Below are 26,673 nucleotides of genomic sequence, written 5' to 3' on the forward strand. Positions count from 1 at the left end.
ATATTGCAGTGCCGTCTCCATGCTCTTTGCTGAGCCCATGAGTGGCTTTCCCGTACAGAGGAGGCTCAAACTGGACACAGTATTCTGCTGAGATGCAGTCTCACAAGAGCAAAAGTGAGACAGAGAACTGCTTCTCTTGATCGGCCAGTTTGCTCATGTAGCACACTATATGGCTAAACCTCACCTCCGTAAAGGCGCACTGCTGATTTGTGTTTAAATAACGTATTTCTAAAGTAAAAATCTAAAACGGGTCCAAAGAATTTCATCCTAAAAATCATTTATTTCTGCCCAGAAGAGCCTGAAGTTGTTGATTCAGTTGCAGAATTTAGACTGTAGGTAACTGTCTTTAATCAATCTCACCCTTATTTGCTTAACACTGTGTGACTAACCTCAGCCTGTCACGTCCTCCAGTTACCTGAAGAGGTCAAATTATTTTTTGTACCTTTAGTAACTCTGACTCCTAGACCAATATATCGTATTTCTTCTTTTAGCCTTACCTTAGGGTAAGGGAGATTTACTTAGGACTAGGAACTGTGAGAGTGGCATTCTTTTTATCTGTATCCCACAGCTGGCTGAGAAGTTCCTGTTCCCATTGACGATTCACTCTTTCCAGGTTTCTGGTCCTTAACTCTTGAATGAGTGTTTTTAGCAAATGATTCGATGTAATACTCTTTGAACTCCATAATCATTCCTTTTTTTCCTGATGATCAGGCAGAGTTTGTCCTTTCTAGTGTATCTGCCCCTACAGTGGGCTCATATCTTTCTTTAAGAATTAACTCCTATGAGTTTTAAGTATGTTCTCTTTTACCTGACTACCTTCTACTCTCTCTAGTACTTGTGGCTTTTCTTTTAGCATTAGTAATGATATCTCCAAGGTGATGTTGACTTTGCCATGCATATATAATTCAAGAGGTCTACATCTGAGCAAATCGCCTTCGTACCCTTTGAAGTCAATGGAACTTAAACATGCTTAGGTGCTTCCTGAGTTCCAGGACTGGATTAAAATCAAGTCCTACATCTCTATGATGCAACATCAGGGCTTACGCAAAGCAAAAGAATATTTAATTCAGTCAATTCAGGTCATGCTTCTTCCCAATTGATTTTAAGCCAGAAGCAACATCAACAACGTGACATGCAAGAAAGACAAAGAAACTATTTTCTTCATCTGCCAGCACGCTCAACTACAGTGACAAAATGCAACTCTTTTGGCTTTGATGGATGTACTGCCTGAGCCAGCATAAACAAGCCCTGGAGTACACAAGAATAATTAACATCTTGTGCGACTTCAGACCTTTTTAGTTCATCCCGAATTCCACTAACAAGTGAGAGCTGAGATGAGTCATGAAAGTGTTCATGCACACCCATAAAAGCTGATGACTTTCACAAATTTTCCCTTTTGTTCAGTATACTCTCTGTAAAATGGTGGATTTGCTACTGTAATCTGCAAACAATTCAGAGGCCTTTATAAATTTTTGCTACACAGCTTTATGGACTGGATTAAGGTTTTGCTAAACAGGCAGCTGAACAACATGGACTTCAGAGCTCCATTAGTACCTTTTCCACAAAAAAAAACCCAAAATTCTTCTTCAAGCTTCATTTATATGAAATATTATACAGAAAAACAGAGTTCCAAGTCCTATTCCAAATAAACTACATCAACACAATTTGCATCAGAACTTGAAGCTACCTTGCAGGAAGGAAATCAGAATACAAATTCTTTACATTTAAAACATTACAAGTCACTAATGTTTTCTGGGGAATGTATTTTTTACCTCAGTTTTTCCTCAGTATTTTATGACTTTACAGGCATCTATGGCACAGGAGAGAATACTACTTTTTCAGACTCCTTAAGTCAAATAGATGAAACAACACAAAAGCTGTATTTCTTACATCTAGACTACATTCAGATGCATCGGTGAAACTTGTGTGGCTGTCATCAGAATTTCAAGAAGAACAATAAGCCTCAATTTATGTATATTTCCAGCCTTATTTATTATGGTACTAGAAAGCTGAGAAAACTGCTGAGAGGTCCTGGAGGCATTTATAGCCACTGAATGACTACCGTGTGCTTCTGAAAACTGGTCTAGAGCTGAATGCTGGAATGGTGATGCTACTGGTGCCCTGCTAGGGGCTGTTAGAAGTACAACTGTTAAACAACATGCACTTTTCTGGGCTTTCAGCTCACACATTTCTTCTTCCTCCTCCTATTACTACAGATTTTTGACAACATTGCAGCCATATATCTTTTGATTCTGTTAACAAAACACACCCTTATGCAGAGGTGGGATACAATTAACAAGTCCATTCTTACTACGTTTGAATCAATTTGCCTCTTCCACCCCAAAAACATATCTCTATTGTGCAGCACGAGCTTGATTGTGCACAGCTGAAGCTATCAATTAATTTCCCACTGATCTTGGAAATTCAAGATGTGGCACACCTGGAGACCTTGATGAGTTTCACAGATCTTCCAAATAGATATTGCTCACTGTCCACCATAGTATCCTTTAGTAACAACAATGGTGTATGCAATGTTGTCAGAGAGTGACAGAACATGATTCACTTCATGCTAAACCAGATGAAAATAGACCAGATTAATCGCTCCCAATAATTGCCTGTTTCTCTCCAGTGACTATAGAGCAGCCTACAGTGCTATAAATATCTATACTGTTGAAAAATGAAGGCGTGATAAGTGCTATGTTAAATGTGTCTCTTTCTGCACATAGAATATCTAGCTTGATCGAGCTTGATATTCTCCTCTCTACTCACTCTCTACTACTTCTGTCCAGCCATTCATACATTCAGTGTTAGGATTTCTGGACTGTCATTCATCACTGCCACAATTCATAAAATCATTATGTACACTCTTATTCTCTGGAAGTTTTACCAATTTTCTGCATATATAAATCTGTTTCCTGCTATGTCCAAAGGATATTAATCAATTAAGATACAAAACATATTTATTTGTAGCTTTAATGAGGTTTTAAGTTTTGCATTTAGTAACAATTCTACCAATAATTCTGTAGAAAATATCCCACATTTTAAACGAAACTTAAATTACTCCAGTGCTTATTTTCATATCTGCAATTTTCTTTATTTATCATATTTTTAAAATTATTCTAAGTATCTCAAAGTATTTTAAAGTATATTTACGGCTTTTTATGTTCATTCATTGATTTAGTCTCTGTACCCAGCTTCAATAAATTCTCAAGCCTTGAATGGTTTTGTCCTTTCATCCTGATATGCAGACACGTAAAACCAGTCCAGCTCCTGATCCGTCTTAGCTCTCCAGCTTTTCCCACTACTATTTACCTCCTTCTTTACCTATTAATAAAGCTAGCAAAGAAAAAGAGAAAAACAAAACAAACACACACATACACACAACCAAGAAAACAAACAAAACAAAACCAAAACAACAACAACAAAACCACAACGTTCTTCATCTCTGTTTCTGTGGTGTCTAGAGGAACTCCCCTTCACCCTACATGTAACAATCTCTTTTCCGCCTCTTCATATGCATAATTTATTTTTCTGGTGTGTCATTCACAGCATACCCAAGGAAACAATCAATCTTCACAGAAAACCTTTGCACAATGACTGGCTCAAAAGTGTGGCCATGGTGTCTCACACCTCTATTGCTCTTCCCTCTTGCTCCTCCAGATGATATTGCAAATGCTATTCTTAGTCTCAATGAGATCACTGACCTTATTTTAATGTTTCGTTTTTAATGCTAGTGATGAATTTGCAGATACTCTATAATGAAAGAAATGGAACAGAATATAAACTACATTTTCTCATTTTTTTCAGCGTACATAAGTATTGCCACCACTTTTGTCATCCTGCGATCTGAGATCCAGTCTTTGAACAACAAATTTGCTTACCCACGTTTGCTTCTTCACCTAGAAAAATGTGTAACACTGAGTTTGCACTGCCAAGTTTTGTTTAGATATAAATTTTATCCATATATTAACCACTAGGTGGCACTATGCATTTGGATTTTTAACATTGCCAATTAACAGAGAGGTTTAGCATTTTTTAAGCTCTTTAGGTATGCATGATACATGAAACAAAAAGAAAGTGCTTTGAAAATCAGCCAGAAAGTTGTCGGCTAGTCCAGGGTTTATTTTTCAAGCAGGGAAACGTTTTGATTTTTGTACTTAACTTGACAAAGCAGAAGCAATCTCACCTCTTATGGGCAGTGTTTTCTAGACTGTAGGTCTCAACGCCCCAGCATGCAATTTAGGCCGCATGAGAATTTATTAACATATACGGACTGATATTCTTTTTGTGTTTTCACACAATTAAGCAGAAAAGCAGGTGCGAGAGAAATAGCGAGCTAGCAAAGCGCGCAGCAGATCTGCTTAAAGCGGTGATAGGAAGAAGACAGTAGCAAAAATACTCTTGCTCCAAGCTGCTTTGCTAAAGTTATTTGCTGTCTACTTTTGTCAGGGCCCTGCAAGCACTAATAGAACTTTAATGGCCCTGATCAGCCTCACACCCCTGACCAGAGTCCCGTCGAGCTCCAGCCTGGGCCTCCAGCGATGCTGTGGGTACCCCTGAGTTCAGGTTCCTCACAGCAGGGCCTGGGTCTGTACGTGGGGGCCTGACCCACCATTATGGCCCTGCCCGGCCACCTCAGGGCCGTGTCCCACCCTGGCCCCCTGCCCTGGGCCAGATCCTGGCCCCTCACCAGCTGTCCCTTGTCCCAACAGTCAGGAAGCAGCTCCAATACGCCTGTGTTGAACTAAAGCGCTGTTGTGAAATTGTACAGAGCGCATACAGGCTCTGATCATTCAGAAATACTGAGGAAACGCGAACACAAACTTCTTAAAATTACTGGTTAACAGAAGCTACTCATACACAGCAAGCAGAATTTTGGAACTCTACAGTACGCATCAGATTTAACTAGTTAAACAGAATGATGAAACCAGTAGTGTTTATCTCATATTAACATAAAATGTTCGCAGTATATAGGTTTTCAAAAGCCAGTCCTATTACCAGGAATGGCAAAAGTACTGTTGCTGAGATTTCTAGGGGCTTACTGAATTTTCACCAAATGAAACATTTCAGAAGAAATGCCTTATTTCCTTTCTGAAGAACAGTTTCCCATCAGAAATCAAAAATCCATAAGTCAACTTTAGTTTTAAATGTAATTAACATATTTTAAGGGTACTGTAAGGAAATATAGAATTGCCAGCTAAAAACTTCGAATAAAACCCTCTGAAAAAGAAAACACATTTTGCTGCAATTTTTCTACCATGTAAATCCTGCTTTCCAATTGCTCAAAATGTTCTTTGGAGACAGCAGCATTTATTTTTGTATGACTGGACAACACTTTAATCTTATCCTAAGAACACCATTTACTGTTATACTGGAAAGATATTAATGGATGTATAGTCAAAGCTGTAAGAGGTACCTTCATCTTTATGTTGCCCCAATTTAGACATGCCGTAGATTCTTCCAAAAATATTTTGAAATATCAATTTCCTGTTCATATGAACCCCACCACAAAATATTAAAATCTCTGTAAAGTATTTGGACGATATATTTCTGTTCGTTTGGATTATGTCTAACCCACATGCTATTTGTTGTATTAGCTGGAGCTTTTTTACTGTGTTGGTATTTGAGATTGCTTCCTCGTGGTATTTGAACTTTGGATGTCACGGAGAGCAGACTGCCATGACCACAGCTGCCTTATCACGACTCAAGCGCAAAACTATCTGGAGCAGTATTTCTTCCAGAATCTTTTGAAAAACACAATAAATTCACTTACGGCTGTGCACTTTCCCTTTTCAGGGCTCCAAATGTCATTTATTAATGTCTACTGCTGAATTTCTATTTAAGTTTGGGGAGGGGGGGCGGACTTCAGACTTTCAAAATTGTGGAATGTATCTGTGGCCACATGTTGCCTCTCTTCTTTCAAAAAAATTTTGTTATTGTCACTCTTACTAACCTTTATTATTTGAGATTTCTGAATGAGGCTGATCAGGACATTTTCACCGCTTATTTCCTGTTGGTTATTTTTCAGTAGGCAACTCCTTTCATTCAAGGTTCTTTCTCACCTATCACCTAGCCTCCTCAAAAGATAAGCCAGCTCTGCCTCTCTTCTGCCCTCAGTAACTAAGTACAGCTTCCACAAAGCCCGGGCATTGTCAACACCATAAGGATGATCACTTTTATGTGGTGTCATTAACGATGACAGTTCAATTAATGAAATCCAAAGTAGACAAATGTTCAAAGCAGCCCCTTTAGCTGCCCTCATAAAAAGAAGTGTGAACCAAAAAGTAGTAACAGGTCTGTACTACAGCTAGAAAAGCAGCAGCACAGAGATTCAAGAAAGCTAAAGTTCTCCTGCCAAGAGCTACTGATGCTGCATGAAAGTTCTATGACCCCACTATTTCATTTAATTCTGCCTTTAATGCTACCTTGGTTAACTCTAAGAAACACTATAGTTTGAAATACTGACTCATTTTACAGGAAAAATAGCTGGAAACAAACAAACAAACCAAACAAACAGCCACCCCACCCCCCAAATGATGGCAGACCTTGATGAGATTGGGAGGATTAAGAATGGAGGAACCTTGAGGAGATTCCTTTTTACGCAGCAAAAGAACAGCATCATTTCTCTTTGTGTAAGTCTCCTGCTGTTTACCGATGCAGAATAGACAGTGGTCATCAGGTTGGCTTAGTTATGCTCACAGTCAGTCCTTCTTTTGTGCAATGCAGACATACGTGGGTGTGGGGGCGGGGGGAGGGTTGGAATATAAAATAGGCACCTTTCTTACTGGAGAAATAACCTTAACAGCAGAGGTTACTTGGATAAACTAATTTTTGGACAACTTGCCATGGGTCCAATATTTGAATATTCATCCCACCATTCTAAAGAGCTTTCAGAAAGATGCGCCCTGTTTCATCCACAACATCATGAGCTCAGTGCTGGAATCACCAAGTCAAATTCTACTGGCAGTGTAATTCGGGAGATCAGATTACATAGTGATATCTTGCTTTAAATTTATGAATGAGTGTGTCACTTTGGTAGACCTGTCTGTTTTAATTTCCTATTACTAGCTGCATTATGAAGCCTCTCTTTGAGAGGTTTATGAAATTCTTTCCAAAGCCATTTCTCTTTCTGTCTACATCCCTTTCTCAAAGTTAAGATGCCATAAGTAAAATTAAAAATGTTGTCTGGCATATGGGTCTCACAAAAACAAATTTCGGAAAACAAGAGCTTAAAAGACTTGTTTAATTGTACAGCCACTGTATCCAAAATGAAAAAACAAACAAACAAACCAACCAACCCCAGGCTTCATTTTTTCATAATGAGATCTTTTCAGAACTTTTTTGATGTAGAACCCTATCAAAAAGTCTGCTGATTGAGTTTTAACATTTTTGGCTGTAAGATTTCACTTGCCATTTAAAGGTGAATGGAAATGAATCAATTGATTTATAAGGTAAAATTCTAAATACTAAATAAAGACAGAAATTTGCAGTTTGAAATTTTCTGTTGGGAGCTTTCTATGTTTTTAAGAAGACAAGCCAAGTCACGGGTAGTAGATGAAAGATAAATTAGTGTTTTCCCACAAAATCTGTAGCCATTATGAGCTACTTAGAATGCAATTAATCTGCACTCCAATAATGAGAACGAAAAAAAAAAAATCCTCTCCTAGTCTTCCAGCTAAGGTGCATCCCTACCTTGGGTATCAAATTATAGGAGGAAAGAAGAAAACAAATACAGATGGAAGCTAATGCAGTCTTCATAAAATAAACAACTAGATTTGCTGGAGAGCACAATAGAGAGGAAGGCACTGCCACAGATCCCTGGTGAATGACTTTCTTCCCTAATTGGAGTGTAATTCTCTCAATTGATGAAAGAGTATGTTCTAATGCCTGAACATCCCCCAAAGGGTGCAAAGCAGGAGGCCTGGATGTCTAAGAGTTTCATGTTGGCAAATGGGCAGAATTTAGACAAACTGGGTCCTGTGGTTTTAATACACTCTTAGTGTTGTTCAGAGGATATTCACACAGTATGCATACAATGTTTCCTTTCCAAAACACACTATTGTTTTATTAAGCCATGAAGTAAACAAGTCCTCCATAGACTTCATAGCCAATGATTTGAGGTGCACTACAAAAATTACTCAGTGAAATTCCTGAGCTCGTATTTTAAGGCAGCTCAGGTAAGATGACTACAACATCAGTTTATTATGTAAAACAAACAAACAAACAAACCACAATCGCCTTTAAATCTTTCCTTTATGTCTCCTTAACTGGGAGCATTAGATAAGGTATTCCGTACCTAACTGCCATCTAGGCCAAAAGAGAAAAGGCCTGTCCCATAAAATTTGGGTCTTCCAAAAGTCAGTAGCAGTGCATGCCAGCTGGCCAAATTCTAGAGCCTGCTACATAGAGATGCGAAGGCTTCTCAGGTGCACAAGAAGTTAATGAAAAAAATCCCCACTGATTTTGATAATAGAGGCCCAAACCTCTTGTGGAAAATCTCAGTGAAACTTTATTTCCAAATTCTAGTCAGGATCTTCCACTAAATTTCATTATAGCTTTTGTGAGGCAGGTAGCACGTACTAAAGTTAGAGAAGCGTGACAAGGGCTGTATAATAGTTCCATTAAAAAAAAAAGTGAAAGAGGTTTTGTGAATTTATTGTAATGAATTGTGTTTCAAGTGTACTACAAGTTTTAGGTGTGGAGCCAGGACTTGGCTTAGTTCCAGCTTGCCAATTTTCATTAGTAATTCTTCTTTATCAGCAGTCAGAGTATCACTGTAACAATCTGCAAATCTCTGTTCAAAATACTCCTTACATCTTTGTATGAATACAGAGAGCTTATTAGGAAAATAAGGACACATAGCGAATGGATATTTCTGGAAATGCAAATCCATATATTTAACATGGGCTCTTCTGGACATGTTCTTGGTAAAGGTATCTATAACACGAAGAACAGGATAAATTCTCCTATAACATTAAACATACAGCTTTTAAGGGTTCATTACCAGAGGGGCTTTATTCCGGTCTCCTACGAAATGGAATATTCCTTAGTTTTATTTAGGCATTCAATTAAATGTATAAGTCCTTCCCCTGCTGTTTTGTCACTACCTGCAGGGCTGAATCAACACCATCAGACATACTGTCGCCTTCCAAGACATGACGTTCTTACACAGCAGTTTGCCTTCAGGAGGCAGCCCCTTCCAGTGAAAAGATGCTGTAAAGAAAATATTGACAGAAAACTTCTTTCTTCCCCTAAGGAACCCAGAATAAAACTGGTGTTCATCACAAGGATACCCTTAGAGCAGCCCAGCATCTGGGTCACAAAAGAGGATCTCAAAGAAAGCTTGACTTTCAAAACTGTGTAATAGCTACTACTTAATTTATTTATTCAAGATTTAATTCATTAAGTTGTCCTAGTACTCATCTATCTGGCTTCACACTAGTAAGATTTTCCTTGGAAGAGATATCTGTGTAAATCATTCTCCGCTACTATAATTTTTCTAATTACTGATGTGGATCAACCAAAAGGAAAAATTATAGTAAAATACAAACTGTTGATGATCCTTTTAATTATTTTGTTGTATACAAATTGATACTAGAGTATGTGCTGAAGGAGTTAGACATTCAAACAAAGAAGAGAGGTAGAGAAAGTGTCATGAGTTGGGACTCATGTTTATGCTCAGAAGGCACTGCAGATGGCAGGTCCCTGAAGTATCGTATCCATTTCCACAGCCCATTCAAAAAGGACTGAATGTGGGAAAAACACCCCAAATACACTATGTATTACTTAGTTCAGCCAAAGCAAAAAAACTGCACTGCAAGAGCTGTAGTATTCCACGGAGCCCAGTTTTTCCCAAGATAATACATTGCTGGACTACCATGTCAAAAGGCAGGACAACAATGATGTTTACGGCTTTGTAGAACTAATGTGAAATTAAATACTTCCAGATACTTTCAGATCATTTAACAAGAGAAATTTAATGATTAGTTTTAGACATGTCATTACTTTGTAAAAATCAAAATTGAATTTTGACCTGGAAAGTGTTCAGTTGCCTTTAGATCTAAAATTTCTTTCCCCTTTTCCTAAGTCTCACTGAAAGCCCATCCTTCCCTTCAATATCTACATGTTACCAGAGGAGTGCTGGGCAGCATGTAAATGAAGCTCTTCAAGAAGAGCTTTTACCTTTTCACATTTTCTACTCACAAGTTCTGGCATACAGTTTACAAAAGATAATTATCGTAAGGTTTTATGATTAGTTAATTGTAAATACTTTTGTCATAATAAAAAGTAATACACACTTCCAACTTTCCTGTAAAGACAAAAAACTGGGGCAAGTTCTGCCCTAGCTACTTTAACGTTACAGATTTGCTTTTAGTTTGGCTGTCCGGATTTATCTGTCACCTTTGTATTTTGCTTGCTGAACAAATGGCTTTATCAGCAGTTCCAACTTGCAAGAAAAATGTAATTTTTTTTCATAATCTTATGTTCTACTCACGTGAAAATGGAGCAAGGAAATCTAGTCAAATCTAAAGTTAAAAAATAATAAACAACATCCCCTCTTCCTTCTTTGTTCTATTAAATTACAGTTGGCCATATCTGTACCTATATATGTATCTTCCTACATAAAGAGAAAATAAGAACAATGAAGTAACAGATAGAATTTGGGGTTTTTTGAATGTAACACTACTATCCAGTTTTTCCTTTGCATGACTCCGTAGTAGGCTGGGTGTGAATCTGATCTTCTGTCTGAAACATCTTCTGCCTGGGAAACCCAGAGGTCATTCCTGCCGCTAGTACTTTACTTCCAGCCACAGCTAGAGAGATGCTCGGATCCAAGGCTTTCAGGTTTTCCTCAGACTTGTTCTTAGCGCTGATCCTGGCATCACCAGCCTGCAGCTTCTCTGCCAGTCAGAAAACACCAGCAGCAACAGCTGAAAACAGGAGAATGCATTTGGTCCCAAGCAGCATCCCACCCGGTGCGTGCCCACTGCCTGGCACACCTCTCCCTGCATGCTTGCTGCAGCTGTACCTTTAACACAAAATCTGCATAAATTCTAAAAGCCATAAAACTATAAGCACAGTACAGACAAACACAGCAACTTAAACCGCAACAGCAAAGAAGGTAAAGGGAGAAAATCTTGAATACTCCAGTTGTCTTTGCATTACAGTTTCTCTTTTCTTACCTTTGTAGTCCACTGGCTTTGCATTCTTTAGAAGTTCCATGCACCTTGTTTCCTCCTTGTGAATCTCCAGCTGAAATCTGCATTCTGGATGGACACCATTCACCTGTGTCAATTTCACAAACAGGCCAGGGTCTTGAAACATGAATTTAAGTGCTTTATGAAGGATGCAACTACCAATAATGAAATCCATAACTGTAACTGTCACTGGTTTTGCCCAAGTACGTGCTAGGCATTTTACAGACACAGTCATTGCCCATTTTAGCTTCTCACACATTGACTTTTCAAAACAAAATGTTAAAATAATGTACTGGAGCATTCACTGGCTCCTTTCTGTAGCATTTCAAGGCCAATTGTCATTTACAAGAAAATGTTTAACTTTCTGGTGCATTCTGCAATATCGTTTCATGCAATTTTTTCCTTGAGAAAAACTGTGAGTTAAACTGAAGCAGGAAAGTAAACAGATTTGCATTTTTTGCTTTTGCAGTAAGTTAGGAAGCTGAAAGTTTCATACAAATCGCTGAACATGAAAACTGATCAAACTGCATTCTCTCTGACATGGTAAATTTTGCTTTTCTTCCCTTCCCCCCCCCCATGTATGTTTTGACTCCCGAAGGCCCCAGATCATGATTATTTGATTCAAGCAAATGCTACAGAGGAAAAAAGGCCCACTCCTTTAAAAATGAAAGCACTATTGCCTTTACTCATTTTTAGCCCTGCCCCCAGTTCCTTGGTTTTCAGAAAGGATTATTTATGTCCATGGGAAGAGACAGGGATGCAGCAGCACTGGGGAGAGAAACAAGACACTAAGAAGTTGTACTGAAGTCAGTTGGATTCACAGGGGCAGACAGAATCTAAGAGAGAAACATGCAGAGACCGCAAGAGACGGCACAGGAAAAATGACTGTAGGAGGTGACAATGGAAAAATAGGAAATGCCACTGGCCCTGAGGGGACAGCGAGATTAGCTCAAATGAAATAACATCATAATGAAATAAAATGTGACTACGCTGTACTTCAGTCATCCTCACACTTGTAGTACCAATAAAAGTGTGGTCTCTCTCCAAGCTTCTCCCCGGCCCTTTTCATTCTCTCACTTTTTCTAGGAGACTTTTAATAGTAGAATCTGGTAATAGTATCGGATTCATGAGACACTTAAAAAAAAAAAGTAATAATTAATTAAGCTGTGACCATGAACCCAGAACCTAGGACCCAGAGTTAGGATGGAGAAACTGGTTATTCTGCAGTCTCTTTGTGGGCAAGCCACTTGCGCAGCTTTTAAAAATACAGCGTAACAGCCATAAGGGTAACAGCAGGAGCTGTTATGAAAACTCACGAAAACCTGTCTCTTCTCCAAATGTCTCGTTTCACTGTCTACGACATCAGAACTTTATTTCCTTTTCTCCATCTTTTCTCTATATTGACAGTTGAAATTATATGTTTTCAAGGCAGATTTTTTTCCTTTGGAGTGAATTTGTACAGATCCTTAACATAAATTAGGGGTTTTAGCACTTACAGTAGAAATTGCAGCGTTATACTGAAAATATCTGTGTTTTCTTATGTATTATCTACATTCCCAATTGCTCCCATGTAAAATGAAGTCCCATGTATATCTAATGTTTTTAATTGCATTTTCCTTTCACATCATAGATTTTTTTTCTTTTTTCTTTCTGATTGCAAACATTCGGTAACTGAGAGTAGATCTCCTACTCATCAAAACATATTATAAATACAGAAATGGAAATGTTAACTAAATCAGAAGTAAATCAAAGCAGCTACTGCAATTAAGAAACCTGCAGAATAAGTGACTTTTCCCTCTCATACTTAAGAAAGACATGCAAGTTCGTCAGTATCGGTGATGCAATAGCAAAGGTTACTTTGAGAAGATAAATTTGTTAGTGCCCAAAGCTAACACAACATTACTTTTTCAAACCTGGGCTGCATACCAAACTATAATATACTCTTGTCCTAATATATACATCAGTTTTATTCAGATGTACTTCACCAAGTTAAAGAGATTCACATTCAAGACTACGTGGCACTGACCACATCCCAAAATACATCGAGAACCCCAAAATGGATTTTGAGGGCACTCACCACTTTTCAGGGCTGGTGCTCAAACCCCTGCTTTACCAGGGGTAGGTTATCCTTTGTAACTACCGAACACAGAACCGTGTGCTGTGTTGCACACTGTAAAGGTACACAGCTGGCAATCCAGCTGAGGACTCTGTGGTTTTAGTGACTTAACAATTTTTAAGGCATCCAGAACAGCAGTTTGACCGGAAAAACACTTCTGACAAGCAGCTTACATTTACCTTCAGCATGGTTTTCCGACTTTTGGCGAACATCATCTGTTATTTTAAATTTACAGTAACAAAAAATGGAAAAATTTAGAGGGCAGATTTTGGGTTTTATTTCATAAATCATGTTTCTAGCAATGTTATAGACTGACAACTGAAGAAATGCTTAAAAATGTAAAGATGTTAAAAGCAGACGCTCCACATTGGAAGTCTTTAATATTCTGAATGCTTCGTACATTGTTATCCGGTTGCATGCATTAAAGACAAATTAAACATGCGCCGTTTTTTTCACCATATTATGGTTGCTAACGACCCTCCAGACGGTACCAGGACGGTGCTCTGTGAAAACTCCTCGCAAACTAGTGGTGGCCACCGGTTGCGGGGGAAACAGCGGGGAACGAGTGACTCGGCGACAAACGGCGCCGGCCCCGCTCCGCCGCGGATGGGGACCGGGAGTGACGACCGGGATGAGGACCGGGATGGGGCCCGGGCCCGGCCCGCGCTGCCCGGCCGGGGCGGAGCCGTCCCGGCCCCCGAGTCGCGCACGGGGCTGCGGGGCAGCGCCTCCCGCCACCTGCGCCTCCGACCGGCCCGCCGCTGCCTGAGCGGCCCGGGAGCCTGCTCGGGGAGCGCCGGAGGGGAGATGGGCAGGGAGATCCACCGGGGGCAGGAGCCCCCTCCCTGCGACATCCCCGCCCGGGGACACCCGGTAAGCGCGGCCGGCGGGACTTACTTGCTCCCGGAGTGCGGCGGGGCCGAAGTCTCCGCACCTGCTACGGCTGAGCCCTCCGCTCCGGGGAACGGGGAAGCTGTAAGGGAACCGCCAGCCCGCCGGGTACCGCACGGGCACCTCATGGACCGGGGCGGCGGGTAGAGCCGTAGGGGTCACCCCGTCCGCGGTCTGGAGGGGCGAGTTTTACCGTTCTGCCGGGGGAGAGCGCGGCGTGACTTACCCGCCCCAAGCTCCAGCAGATGGATAGGAGGAGGATCGGCAGGTTCCTCATGCCAGCCGAGAGCCGGCGGGCTCCGCTGCCCCGCGCCGCTCCGCGGGCGCCTTCCGAAGGCGGCGAGCAGGAGCCGGGTCCCGCCGCGGCAGCATAGGGCCCGGGGGCCGCCGCCGCGCTGCCGGGGCGCCGAGCCGAGCCCCGAGCCCCGCTGCCGGGGCGCCGAGCCGAGCCCCCCGCCGCGCTGCCGGGGCGCCGAGCCGAGCCCCGAGCCCCCCGCCCCGCGGGCGGCCGCCGCCCTGCGGCTGTAGGCGGCTCCCGCACCTGCCCCCGGCCGCCTCCCGCTTCGGCGGCCGTCAGCTCCCTGCCCGCCGCCTCTCTGCGCTCAGCTCCTCCTCTAGCCCCCGGCTCCTTTCTCTCCTGCTTCTCCTCAGCCCCTCTCCTCCGCTTCCTTTTCTCCTCCTCCCTCTCCCTGCCACGGTTGCTCCCTCCATAAGAGGTGCGAGACGTTCCCCTCAGCCGGGATGCCTCTCGCCCATCCTCAGGTGCTTCTCTGCCATCCCGGGCTGGTGCCGGGTTATGGGGAGGGTTTACCCCGCCCGCCCGTCCGTCCCCAGGTGCTGGATAAGTCCCCTCTTCTCCTGCGCACACATCCAGAGGGGTCTGGGTGCCCGGACTGATGCCGGGATGCGTTTTGCCCGTGAAACCATCAGGATAATAGAGCACGGTTTCCCTCAAGATAGACACACACAAAAACTCCCCCACAGATATGGGGTAAGGGAAGTGATCCCTAGCAGGGTTAGTCTTCTCACTGGGCAGATCAGCAAATGTATTACAAATCTTTCTTCCCCCCAAGCTGGTTTTTTTTTGAGGTCTCAGTACAGGACCAACATCTCAAGGCAACTCTGTATTATTGCCTGGCAGTTTACCAAGCATAGATCTTGGGGTTTCCTTTACAAGGCATATAAAATATATAATTGACATTTATATTAGCCCATGCCTTTTGTCAAAGAAAAAGCAGAGTTTATATACTGGCTTTTAGCTGAGGATGAGAATAAATTAGAATTGTCTTTCCACTGTCCTATATGTGCTGTAATTTAAGTAGTATGTGTTAAAAGGGACTGAGTGGGCAACATAAGACTCCTAAATAGCCTTATGCCACCCAAAATAATCAGCTATAAGCAAAGCAAGTACGCTTCCACAAAAAAGCTGAGGAGAATTTTCATTTTTTTAATGGTTTTGGAAAAAAATCATATATTGAGAAGAAAGACTTGCTTATAACCTCTGCGGTATCATTAAAAAGAAATACTGCAAACCATAATGGGCAGTGTTAAAACCTACATGCTCAGAGCAGAGAGAAACATTAATGTAGAGAGAAAAACTTCCTGTAGGATGGCATATGATTGAAAATATTTTCATTGTAACAGAAAACAGTATCCCTTTGGATTTACTTTGATTTGTATGTGATATGTGGACCGAAATGCCAAATTGCACCTACTTCTAAAACAGCTGGGTTGGGGAAGACCCTGGTAGTGCCTCTAGTTCTGAGATTCTCTCAGAACTCTAATTCTGGGATTTCCAGAGTCAAACCTTCCAGAATAACAATCTCAAAAACATTTCTCTAATCTTCTGTTTTACAGGAATCTGATGTCTTATCATTGTTGCAAGGCTTTGGAAAAAGCTGTTTTCTCTCTCTTTAGCAGTTATTTCTTGTACTTTGTGATGACTGGCATCCTGCTAAGAAACCAGTCTTTAAACCCAGTCACCCTCATGAGTGAAATTTATACATGTCAAGGCTCTTCAAGTACTTCAGCAGCAAACCCAACAGCAGCGGCTTTGCAGAGAAGCTGTCGGGCAGACTGTCCACCAGCCTGGCTGCCCAGCAGCTGAGGACACACGAGTTGCCAGACACCAAAACCCAGTGCTTGATTCCTCGAGCAGATGATTCATTATGCTGTTGAAGCTGAGTAGCCTGGGAAACCAATTAACAAATTAGTGTTAACATTCTGTGTAGAAACAGTCTTGGGAACTGTCATCATTATTCCTTCTGTGGAATGACAGAAACTAGTATCTTGGGTAGTAGGCAGGCCACATATCCCAGAACTGGCATAGAAGTTTTGAAACTTGTATCTGTTCTATCAGAAGATTGTCCAGAGTCAGTTTTTTGTGATGTTTTGTTTCCAATGAATCAGCATTTTAAGGTGAAAAGAAAAATCATCAGTTATATCCCAGTGACTCTTTGACACCAGATAAAAGAGATGCATCAAACAGTAATATTTTTTGTTTAGGTATAGCTAAGTGCTTCCCCTCCCCGCCTCCCCCTAAAAAAGGAATACAAATTATTGAAAAATGAAGCCCAGAAAACATGGTTCATTTTGCTTAAACATAGCACAGTTCAGTACCCTGTGACAGTAGATGTAGAGAGGGAAAAAAAGAACAAGAATGGAACTAAAACAGCTGTTGTTACATAGCGATATATACCGATGAGGCTGATACTCTTATGCAGCAAAGAACAGATAGGGTTATGAAGGCACCAAGGAGTCATATGAGTTTAGACAGTCAGTGTAGATTTGATTCCATTGCCAAGAAGGGCCTGTCAAATTCAAATGAAAGAACAGAGAGAGAGATTTTGTGGAGGTATCCATGAGGTACAGAAGGACTACATAGACATGGAGGACAAGGGTGGCGGCCAAACACGGAGGGAAATTCATCCCCTCTTCACGATAGATATTATTTTGAATCAGCAGAGCCTGGGTACTAGAGAGAGGGCACTAAAAGTGGAAATGGAAAGTTCAGTGGCAGGTAATGGTCTTAGTGACAAGCAGTGCCGAGGTACTGCAAGCTGTCTGCTCCCATGGCATATGCAGGAGCCAGAAGGCTTGCTCCAATTCCAGCAGCTGGAAGAGTCTGCCTACCAAAGAAACGTGTGTGCCAGCAGAGTTATAAGTAACAAGTACCTTCTGCCTGACCAGCTGCCTATTCTGAGGCCTTTGATACACAGTGTTGGCAATAAGTAGCTGATGTGATTTTGGTCAGACCCATGGAGAAGAAGCTGACAGCTTTGCATACTGAAGCAATGACATCAATCCCCTTTGAGCTGAATCCTTATTTAAATTGTTTGTGCAGTTCAAGATGTTTTGACAATTTGTATTCTATCCACAAATCATGTTCTTGTCATGTATAAAGACTAAAACCCCATTGCTTTCATTGTTTAAAAGGAGATTTTCTTTTGTTCAATCATCTAACAATTATTGTTTACACAATGCATAACGTACACTTGCCAGAAATACCTGACACTTAAAAGGATTTCACTTAAAGCATGTGCACTAGCCATCTCGGACAATGTCCCTCTTTCAAGGGTGGCTATCTTTGAGCTGCTCAAGCTATTTCATATGTTTTCAGTCCTGCTTTCAAGACCACAGGGAGATTTTTTGCTTTCACTTTATGCCAAAAGCTGTACTAAGTCTCATTGCAAAAGGGATGCTCTTCCTAAGTCTTCACACTCAGCGAAGAGACTAGGTCTTCACCAGATATTCCTAAATCTCCCAAAGGCACTCTCTACTGCATTTTGTACGGCTTTTTTTTTTTTTTTTCCTGCAGTCCAAATACTTAAGGAAAGATTTTATCAGCCATGGAAACAGACATCAGAGAGGATTTCCAAGAAAAAGGAATTACAACTTTACTGTATGTGCTGTTTGGACCTTTTATATTGGAGAAGATTAAAGTTCCCCAAAATTTAAACATTGTTAACTATTAATGTAGATGATCTTAATGAGCCTCTTTCAGTGATCGGATGGAAGCACGACAAAGAAGGTGCCAGCCTGAGTGGGGCAAACGATGTGTATTTGGCTCATGACAACGGGAATTCAGACCTTGGACAGGCTCCAGGGGACATCTGGCTATGACACCACCCTGGGAGAAGCAGCACAGTGTTGCTTCTGTCCAACAGTTGACCCTCCTGCACCAGATATTGTAGTAGCTGCAGAAAGAGGAGAAGGTGAAATGCAGATTCTCTGAATAAATGAAAGAAACTCACTGATGTGTTTTATCTGCAGCTTTTAAATGGCTTGATTAAGGAGATGTCTGTAACTGTGAAGTCTTCCATCAGGATATGACACAAGGACATCGTTCACCAAAGACACAGAGTGTAGTCCATAATACTTTGTGTAGAAGTATGCAATTTTGTCCTCTCTCCCTCAATTTTATAAGACTTCCAAGTCTTTTGTAGTTTCAATAAGTCCTTTCAGTACAATAAGTCTTTCCAATTTCTTGGCCAGGATATTCTATTTTTCATATTTCTATTACAGGCAGGTCCTTTCATTAATACTTGTTGAACACATTAAATTAATAGGTATTCTGTTACACTTACATGTATTTATGAAGTAGAATCTGATCTTTTCAATTTATAAATTAAATATAAAATAAATAATTTGGGTGTCTGACATAATGGAAAATACTTGGCTAACATCATTTTAGCTATGATTTACTACAGGTTTGATCAGTGATTTTTGCATCTTTTACTGGACATGAAGATACCAAATCTTTTTATTCTGAAAATTTGAAGTATTTTTTATTCTGATACCATGAGGAGAAAATTGTCCCCATTAGTTTTTGGGTTTTTGTAATGCTTAGTTATTATGATGATATATTTTTTTAACAACCTAAAGCAAAGGATAGACTTTGCCAAAAAACTCTAGAGGCAAAACTCAAAAACTGCTGAAAAAGTGAACTGATAAGAGTAGTAGGCAAGGCTTTAGAAAAGTAGAGAAGAGTAAGGGCAGAAGGGAAGACGAATGAAAAATAGAATAAAATAAAAATAGTGTTTATTAAGAGGAGTCAGTATGAGCTTAATCCAATACTTTTCTTTACTAAGACTTTTTCTACTCAATGAAAAGACATTAGATATATTCTAGATAGCTGTTAGTAAAGCATTTGATACAGTGCCATAGAAATTGCTAGTTAAAATTGAAATGATGGAGCTTAATGAAAAATGTATTTGGCCAAAATGTGGTTACATGAAACCCGACAAATAATGCTGATGTGTAAATAAGAGGGCAAAAGGAAGTAACAGTGAAATTCCTCAGAGATCAAGCTGGGATTCTATTTTATTATTTTTAGTAATTATTTCATTTCTGACAAAACAAGATTTGCTAAGGATTTAAGGTGTTGTCAACAGTAAGCAGTATCTGGATATGTTACAGAACTGGATGAACTGAAAACTAAGCACTAGAAAAAAGTTGGAAATTTAAAAGAGCAAAATGGAGGGTCATGTGCTAACAAACAACGAACAGGTGTATCCACCATAAGCTAAAGGGCAACAGCAGGAAGTCCTGTGTGTACAAGTCAGTGTGTGGCAAATATGAATATTAATGTGACATGACCATTGAAAAATAAATGTGATCTTAGGACATACAGGAGATATGCTCGCTGTAGAGTTAGAAAAGTAATGAGGCTAGGTAACACACGATGGACTGGTCAGATCTTACCTGGAGCGTTGCATATAAATTTAGCAATCTGAAGTCAAGAAAGATGAATTGGGCAGGTGCAGAGCAAATAAGTGAAGACCTAAGGGTTTCGGAGAATGCTTGGTTCAGTAGCCTGATAAAATATGAACTGAGATTAAACATGTCACCAGGAAAGGAACTATGTAGACTAATGGAAATTTGGCAGAATAACAGGTGGATTAACCTAGGTGTGAGCAAATTCACAGAATGATATCGAAGTAGCTGTTCTGGACAAATATATTAACAGTGAGGGCAAAGAAATAGTTTGTTCTTAGAGGTAGAACCTGATCAGCCAGCAAAAAGGATTTTATAATCCTGCACGTGGGTCGAGGCAATCCCAGACATAGGTATAGGCCAGGCAGTGAGTGCATTGAGAGCAGCCCTGCGGAGAAAGGTTTGGGGGTACCGGTGGACGAAAACCTGAATATGAGCCGGCAACGTGTTCTTGCAGCCCACGAAGCAAATAGCATTCTGGCCTGCATCAAAAGAAGTGTGGCTGGTAGGTCGAGGGAGGTGATTCTCCCCCTCTACTCCAAACACGAGACACCCCACCTGGAGTACGGCATCCAACTCTGGGGCCTCCAGCATAAGGAAGACACAACTCAAGTGGGTCCAGAGGAGGGTCATGGAAGGGAGCTGGGACGCCTCCAGTATAAGGACAGGCTGAGAGTTGGGGTCGTTCAGCCTGGAGAAGAGAAGGCTCTGGGGAGACCTTATAGCAGCCTCGCAGTACTTAAACAGGGCCTACAGGAAAGATGGGGGAGAGACTCTTTGTCAGGGATTGTAGTGATAGGACAAGGGGTAACGGATTTAAACTGAGAGACGGTAGATTTAAATAAGGTATTAGGAAGAAATGATTTCTTTTTAGTGTGGTGCAACACTGGAACAAGTTGCCCAGAGAAGCTGTGGTTGCCCCATCCCTGGAAGTGTTGAAGGCCAGGTTCGATGGGGCTTTGAGCAACTTGGACTAGTGGAAGGTGTCCCTGCCCACGGCACGGGAGTGGAACTAGAGGTTCCCTTCCAGCATAAACCATGGAACGATTCTGTAATTAAGCTCCATGCACCAATATCAGACCAGACTTTTCTAGAGGTCTTTTCCAAGCCCCCATCCCACTTTGTGGTAAATAGTCGTTCTCCAAACTTTTCAATCAAAATCACTGTTCTACGGAAAATTAGTAGCTGGATCGTTTTGTCTTTTTACACAGAAAACATAGTTTTCTATATGAAGTGCTCACCTTTGTGGAAAATTTCTATTTTCCATCAAAAATATGAATATTTTTGGCAGATATACAAATATTTAGCTTTTGGATAAATGTTTCCACTTGAGGCTTTTCAAAACAACCATAAATTTTGCTAGAAGGGAAGAAAAAGTCTCTACCAGGCTCTACTTTCTGAAGATTTTTTTGTTCAGTGGAATCTTTTACTGATACAAAGCAAATTTTAGGCCAATTTACAAAAGCTGGATCTGGATCTTCATATTTTGGTAATCTGGGAGTATTTGTATCAGGAACCCTGTGCTGGGCTGTTCTCCAGAAATAGGGGGGAGATGAAACATTACGACTTGTACTAAAGGATGATTGAAAAAGAGATTAAAAATCCAGACTTCCTCCAGTCTTGGTAAAGGGAGAGAGGGCAAAGCTGCATTAATATAGCCAAAAGATTTAGTGCTAATTTTGCGTTATTTTAAATTTTGGAATAGAGCCAAGTAAATATATAGTGAATTTTTAGTCAGAGTAAGATACAGCTTGAGGTTGTTTTGATTGTTAAGTTTTTGTATTTTTAGGATAGAATATTGTTTACAACATGGGGGTTTTTTGACACTTCAGGAAGAAGATTGAAGCTTGGCATACTTTAGAAATTCAGAACATCATTCTGTCAAAAACTTTTTATAACCATCAGCCTGATGGGATATACACAAAGCAAGAATTTTAGAAAGAAGAGAGATGAGATTTCAGGGTAGTGATCAATGTGTGGCTTGATTTCTATTGCTTAACTCCAGTTTACCCAGGAGATATGAAAGGAGAAACTTCATCTTTGTGTAGTCAAACTTTTAAACACTCTAAAATGGCGTCTCCATTAAGAGAAAAATTTAACAGCATAAGGTAATAAGTGAAACCTAATTGTCCAGTGTAATATGACCTGGATGACAGTCTAATCAAGAATGGATTACTGTTGTATGAAGAATTTTCCCACATTACAGGAGGGCAAAGGAAATACATGTTGACAAAACAAGCCCCTGTAATCCACAGGAATGTTCCATAGACAAAATCAATACCACTCACTTCAGGTGTTCAAGTTGAACAGAAAACGTCTGAAAAGCAGGAAAAGACAGGGCAATTGTGACACAGGTTGCCAGTGTTAGTGGGTGAAGAAAGGCATTTGACTGAGCAGGCATCTGTCTGCAAAATTAAATATTAGGAGCACATGTGTGCTCTGTCCTTCTCTAGCAATTAGATGTCTTTGTCCATTCGGGATCCAGAAAGCTTTGTGAAAAATAAAGGCCTAGTTGGGCAGAATTAATTCCTTAAAAGAAACACCTCAAAACCAAAAAGCAACATTAGAGTAAGAGAAGGTAGCTATGAACCCTTGTGGCACAGTAGCCTCAGGGTTGCTGAGGACTTCATTTCCACATCTTCCCTAGTTCAACCTGAATCATGGCCATCATGTGAATGAGCCCCAATTACCAACCCAGAGGAACGTTGATATCACAGGACAGTCGAGATTGTGCTGTGCTTTTTCACTTGATGGTGGTGACAGACAAGCCTCTCCTCTGTTTGGTCATCCATTTTCATGAAATATGAAGGAAAATTACATCTTTGATACTTTCTTTTTGGTTGAGATGTGCTAACTGGTTTGAAAGTTGTTAGAAATAGGTAACTAGAAAACGACAGCCGGATTCATATCTGTATACTGGCCCGGGTTCTAGAGGACACATGAAGGACATCTTTGAGCAGAGAGCCTGGTAGACTGGACAGCTAGGATTTGAGTGTTCAAACCCTCTCAGGCTTAGTTTACCCTGGAAACCCACGTTTTCTTCTTTCTGGGAAAGGGCATTTATTGCTGCGGTATTACACAAAAGATTGGCATCGCCAGCTATGGCTTTGAATAGATGTAATAAAGCACTTGTAGGCCCTGGATGCTTAAATTTTGCTGGGGAAATGTATGTCTTGCCCCATATTTCCTGAATCATTCTTCAACAAGTGCTAACTGAGGCCTGGGACTCTACTTCCAAAATTTCTTGCTCTGATTCTAGAGAGGTGTGGTGTCCTTGGGTTTTGTGTAGCTGCAGTGGGTATTGAGGAAGCTCAGACTGGAATCCCTGAACCTTCAAGAGAAACTGAGAATTGCCTTGTTAGCCTTAATCCTGCATTTCTGGGCCAAACCTGTTCACCTTGAGATCAGTGACAGTCCCATTGGCTTCAGCTGGGAACACAACCAAGCGCTTGACTGTGAAACCATGTAAATACTGCTCAGACCTAAAATTTCCATAAATTACATTGCTCTTTTTGAGGTGAGCACATAGCTGGCTGGGCTCATGATCATCAGAGAAATGATGGCACAGTCTCCTCCTTTTTCAAGTATCTTAGAGCAGCTATAGTGTGAGCCACCTCATGTATTGAGGAATGATATGCACTAACTAAAAATGCCAGCAATTAGCTAACCAAGTCTCCTGAACTGAAAGGCCAGTTCGACTTTTCCCCAGTTGCAATGCTATTCTGGGTTGGAAACTTAGAAATTAATCCTAAGAGATATAATTTCCCTGCTTCAATATATATTGTCATTAATGGAATTATACAGAATGATTAGTAGAGGCAAATGTCAAAATACCAGACAGAAACTGACTCACCAGTCATAGGATTTAATATTAAGGTCAGGCTATGGAAATACAATGGTGCTCAGTCTTTATTGCCTTGCACCTTATGTAGTGATTTAGACTGGAGCAAGATGACTGGAGAGGATGTAATGTCCTATTTTTCCAAATTTGATGGTATTTTACATATTCCTTCCATTAGCAATGACATGGGGCACAAAGCAGTTAAACCAGACAAGAACCTAAAACAAAGGAACAAGTTCAGAATGTTCTGAAAGATGATTATGAGCAATTTTCTGCAGAGATTTTAAGGTTTACTTTTTTTTCTTTTTTTGGGGGGGGTGGGGGGCGAGGAGCTGGATTGAAAGGTTGAAGTTCCATCCAAATAGAGCATAGCAAGAGCACACACAGTGCTCTCTTTCCCTTCCTAGTCATTCCACTTTGCCCCCCTTTTACTAAATGCATTTGCATATGCCAATTGGTAACAAACCTTTAATGTTGATGTGTTTTATCTGAAAAACAGCTTTCATCACAGAGCTTTGATTGCATGGACTGCTCTAAAGTAAATGAGCTCCAAATTACATTATGCTTGAACTATCTGCATCTGCTCACTAGAAGTATCTCAGTCCATACTGGCACAGGGGGACATGAAAGACTGTAAGATCAAATGCTAACACCAGCTTTCATGCAATACTAAACTTACATGTTGATCTTACTCATTTAATTCTTCACCTCTATTACTGGGCACAGCCCCCAACTCACACATCCTGCAAGCCTTTGCTGCATCTCTGTCCCTGAACTGCTGGTCATCACCTGTGCTGCTGATTTGATTTTTGACTGTGATATGATGATGAATTACAGGGCTCACATTCAAAGTGTTATCTACTTGTGTGCTTGCTGTTCATTGTTTTGTCATCTGGCCTTTCTCTGCTGCTGTCTATCCACCTTGTACTGGCTGGACACTAGATAGTAAATGGTAGTAATTTCACTGTTTTTTGCTGCAACGGCTTCTTAAGGTCGTTTGCCAACTCCCATTTGTCAAGCCATGATGCTGGCTTCCCTGGGAGTGCAATGGTTGGACAATATCTGGACTTCAAAATACCCAGTGGCTATGATTTTTTCCACAGTAGCCACAGCAACTTCATTAGTACTTCATTCTGAATATATTGCTCATGGAGGTCACTAACCTGACTGAATTTGGAACTAAGAGCCTTTCTGTTATTTCTGAAAAGAATTATGTGTTTCTGAAAATGAATGGTATGTTCTTCTATTTTCTTGTAGCTACTCTGAGATGCGAAGGGCTTGCCGTTCTGCCAAGGGCTGAGTGCATTGATTATGTTAATGCTGATGGGAAGAAAGATGCAGACATGACTCTGCAGAAAGGACACATAAGGGAAGAATCAATTCAAGGAGGTAGCACAAAGTTCAAGAAATAGATGCTTGCTCTTGGAATGATGAAATGCAATAAGTGTTTACGGAATGATAAGGTATGGAAAGGTCTATAGGATGATGCTCAGCACTCTGTCACTTTCTATGGAGTAGAATGCCCTGAGCCTCTTGGGTTAAAGGATAAACGATGTCTCTGGGTAAGGCCTAGATATCGGTTGTATTTTCAGTTGTGGTAGGAGATACATACACAAGGATGCCACTCCTCTTATTCTTATTTTCAAAAAGAATTACACACAGAGGAGGAAGCTCAATAAAAGGGACAGTCAAAGGGTAAAGGTCTGGCAAGCAGCAAACACATTATTCAAAGGCACCATATAGGAATTCGGGTCAAGTGCATCCCATTTTAGAAAGACAAAAAGAAATCCAGCATGGCTGAACAGAAGGGTAGAGGAGGTTATTGAAAGAAAGAAAGAAAGAAAGAGAGAAAGAAAGAGAGAAAGAAAGAAAGAGAGAAAGAAAGAGAGAAAGAGAGAAAGAGAGAGAGAAAGAAAGAGAGAAAGAAAGAGAGAAAGAGAGAAAGAAAGAAAGAAAGAGAGAAAGAAAGAGAGAAAGAGAGAAAGAAAGAAAGAGAAAAGAAAGAGAAAACCTTTTGAAAGCTGAGATTCTTACTTGTAAGTGATGTTTCAGGAAAATCTCTCTCTAGTCAAGATTTTCGTAGAAGTTATGGAACAGACAAAAAGAACAGTGACTGCTAGGCTTGACAACATTCTCAAAGGATCCTAGAGGAATTCCCAAGTGAAAAAACTGAGCATCTAACAGTAGTGTGCGATTTCTCACTTAAATCATTTGTGCAGAAGAGTGGCAGTGAGTTAATATGGTACAAATTTTTAAATGGTATTCCAGGGGATGTGTGTGTGGCGTGGAGATGAAAAATGAAAGATTGCTGGTACTCTCTCTCAATACAAAGACCAGTTAGGACATGAAATTAAACTACCAAGCTACTTTTGCACACAGTGCACAGACAATGCATAGACCTTTCTAGAGGATGCTGGGGTTCCTAAAAGTTTGTACGGGTAAGACATTGAACAAACTAATGGAAGAAAAACCCACAGAGGCTTAAATACAAAGATATTACCACCAGTTTAGGATGCACTTTGAATGCAAATCACTGGATTCAGGGAGAGTATGCATGAAAGACCAAATGTCTTTGTCCTGTTCATACACTCTTCTCTACATATTTGCTGTTTGCTGCTGTCAAGAGATAGGGTATTGGATAAGTATGGAAGTCTTGATGATGTTAGATTTTATGTTCCAGCAATTTCAACAAAAAAATGTATCTGCTGGTTCTTCTGCAAGTAATTAACAGGAAGAGGGCAAATTCCTTCTCCAGAGTCATCCTCAGTAACCTGCAGCTGTGCAGGAGCTGGGATTAGAAATCATTCCCTTGGAGATGAACAAATGAGGCAAATGATCTCTGTTTATTTAACTCCTCTACAGCTCTACACAAAATGTATAAGAACAGACTGAAAGATAAAGAAACACAGAAC

The 26,673-nt window shown here is 40.7% G+C and overlaps 1 protein-coding gene across 1 annotated transcript in view; it reads right to left on the bottom strand.

Moving 5' to 3' along the window:
- The window catches only part of VIPR2 (vasoactive intestinal peptide receptor 2), a 55,044-nt gene extending 40,458 nt beyond the window's left edge, over window positions 1-14,586 (bottom strand). The window contains exons 1-2 of the mRNA XM_065627794.1: window positions 14,432-14,586; window positions 11,184-11,286 (exon numbers count right to left, since the gene is read on the bottom strand). Of these exons, the coding sequence (XP_065483866.1) occupies window positions 11,184-11,286; window positions 14,432-14,482 (154 nt within the window). The 5' untranslated portion in view covers window positions 14,483-14,586. The remainder of the gene's footprint in view (window positions 1-11,183; window positions 11,287-14,431) is intronic.
- Window positions 14,587-26,673: the final 12,087 nt, after the last annotated feature.

Source organism: Caloenas nicobarica, chromosome 2 (assembly GCF_036013445.1).
Source record: "Caloenas nicobarica isolate bCalNic1 chromosome 2, bCalNic1.hap1, whole genome shotgun sequence".
NCBI classification, from domain to species: domain Eukaryota; kingdom Metazoa; phylum Chordata; class Aves; order Columbiformes; family Columbidae; genus Caloenas; species Caloenas nicobarica.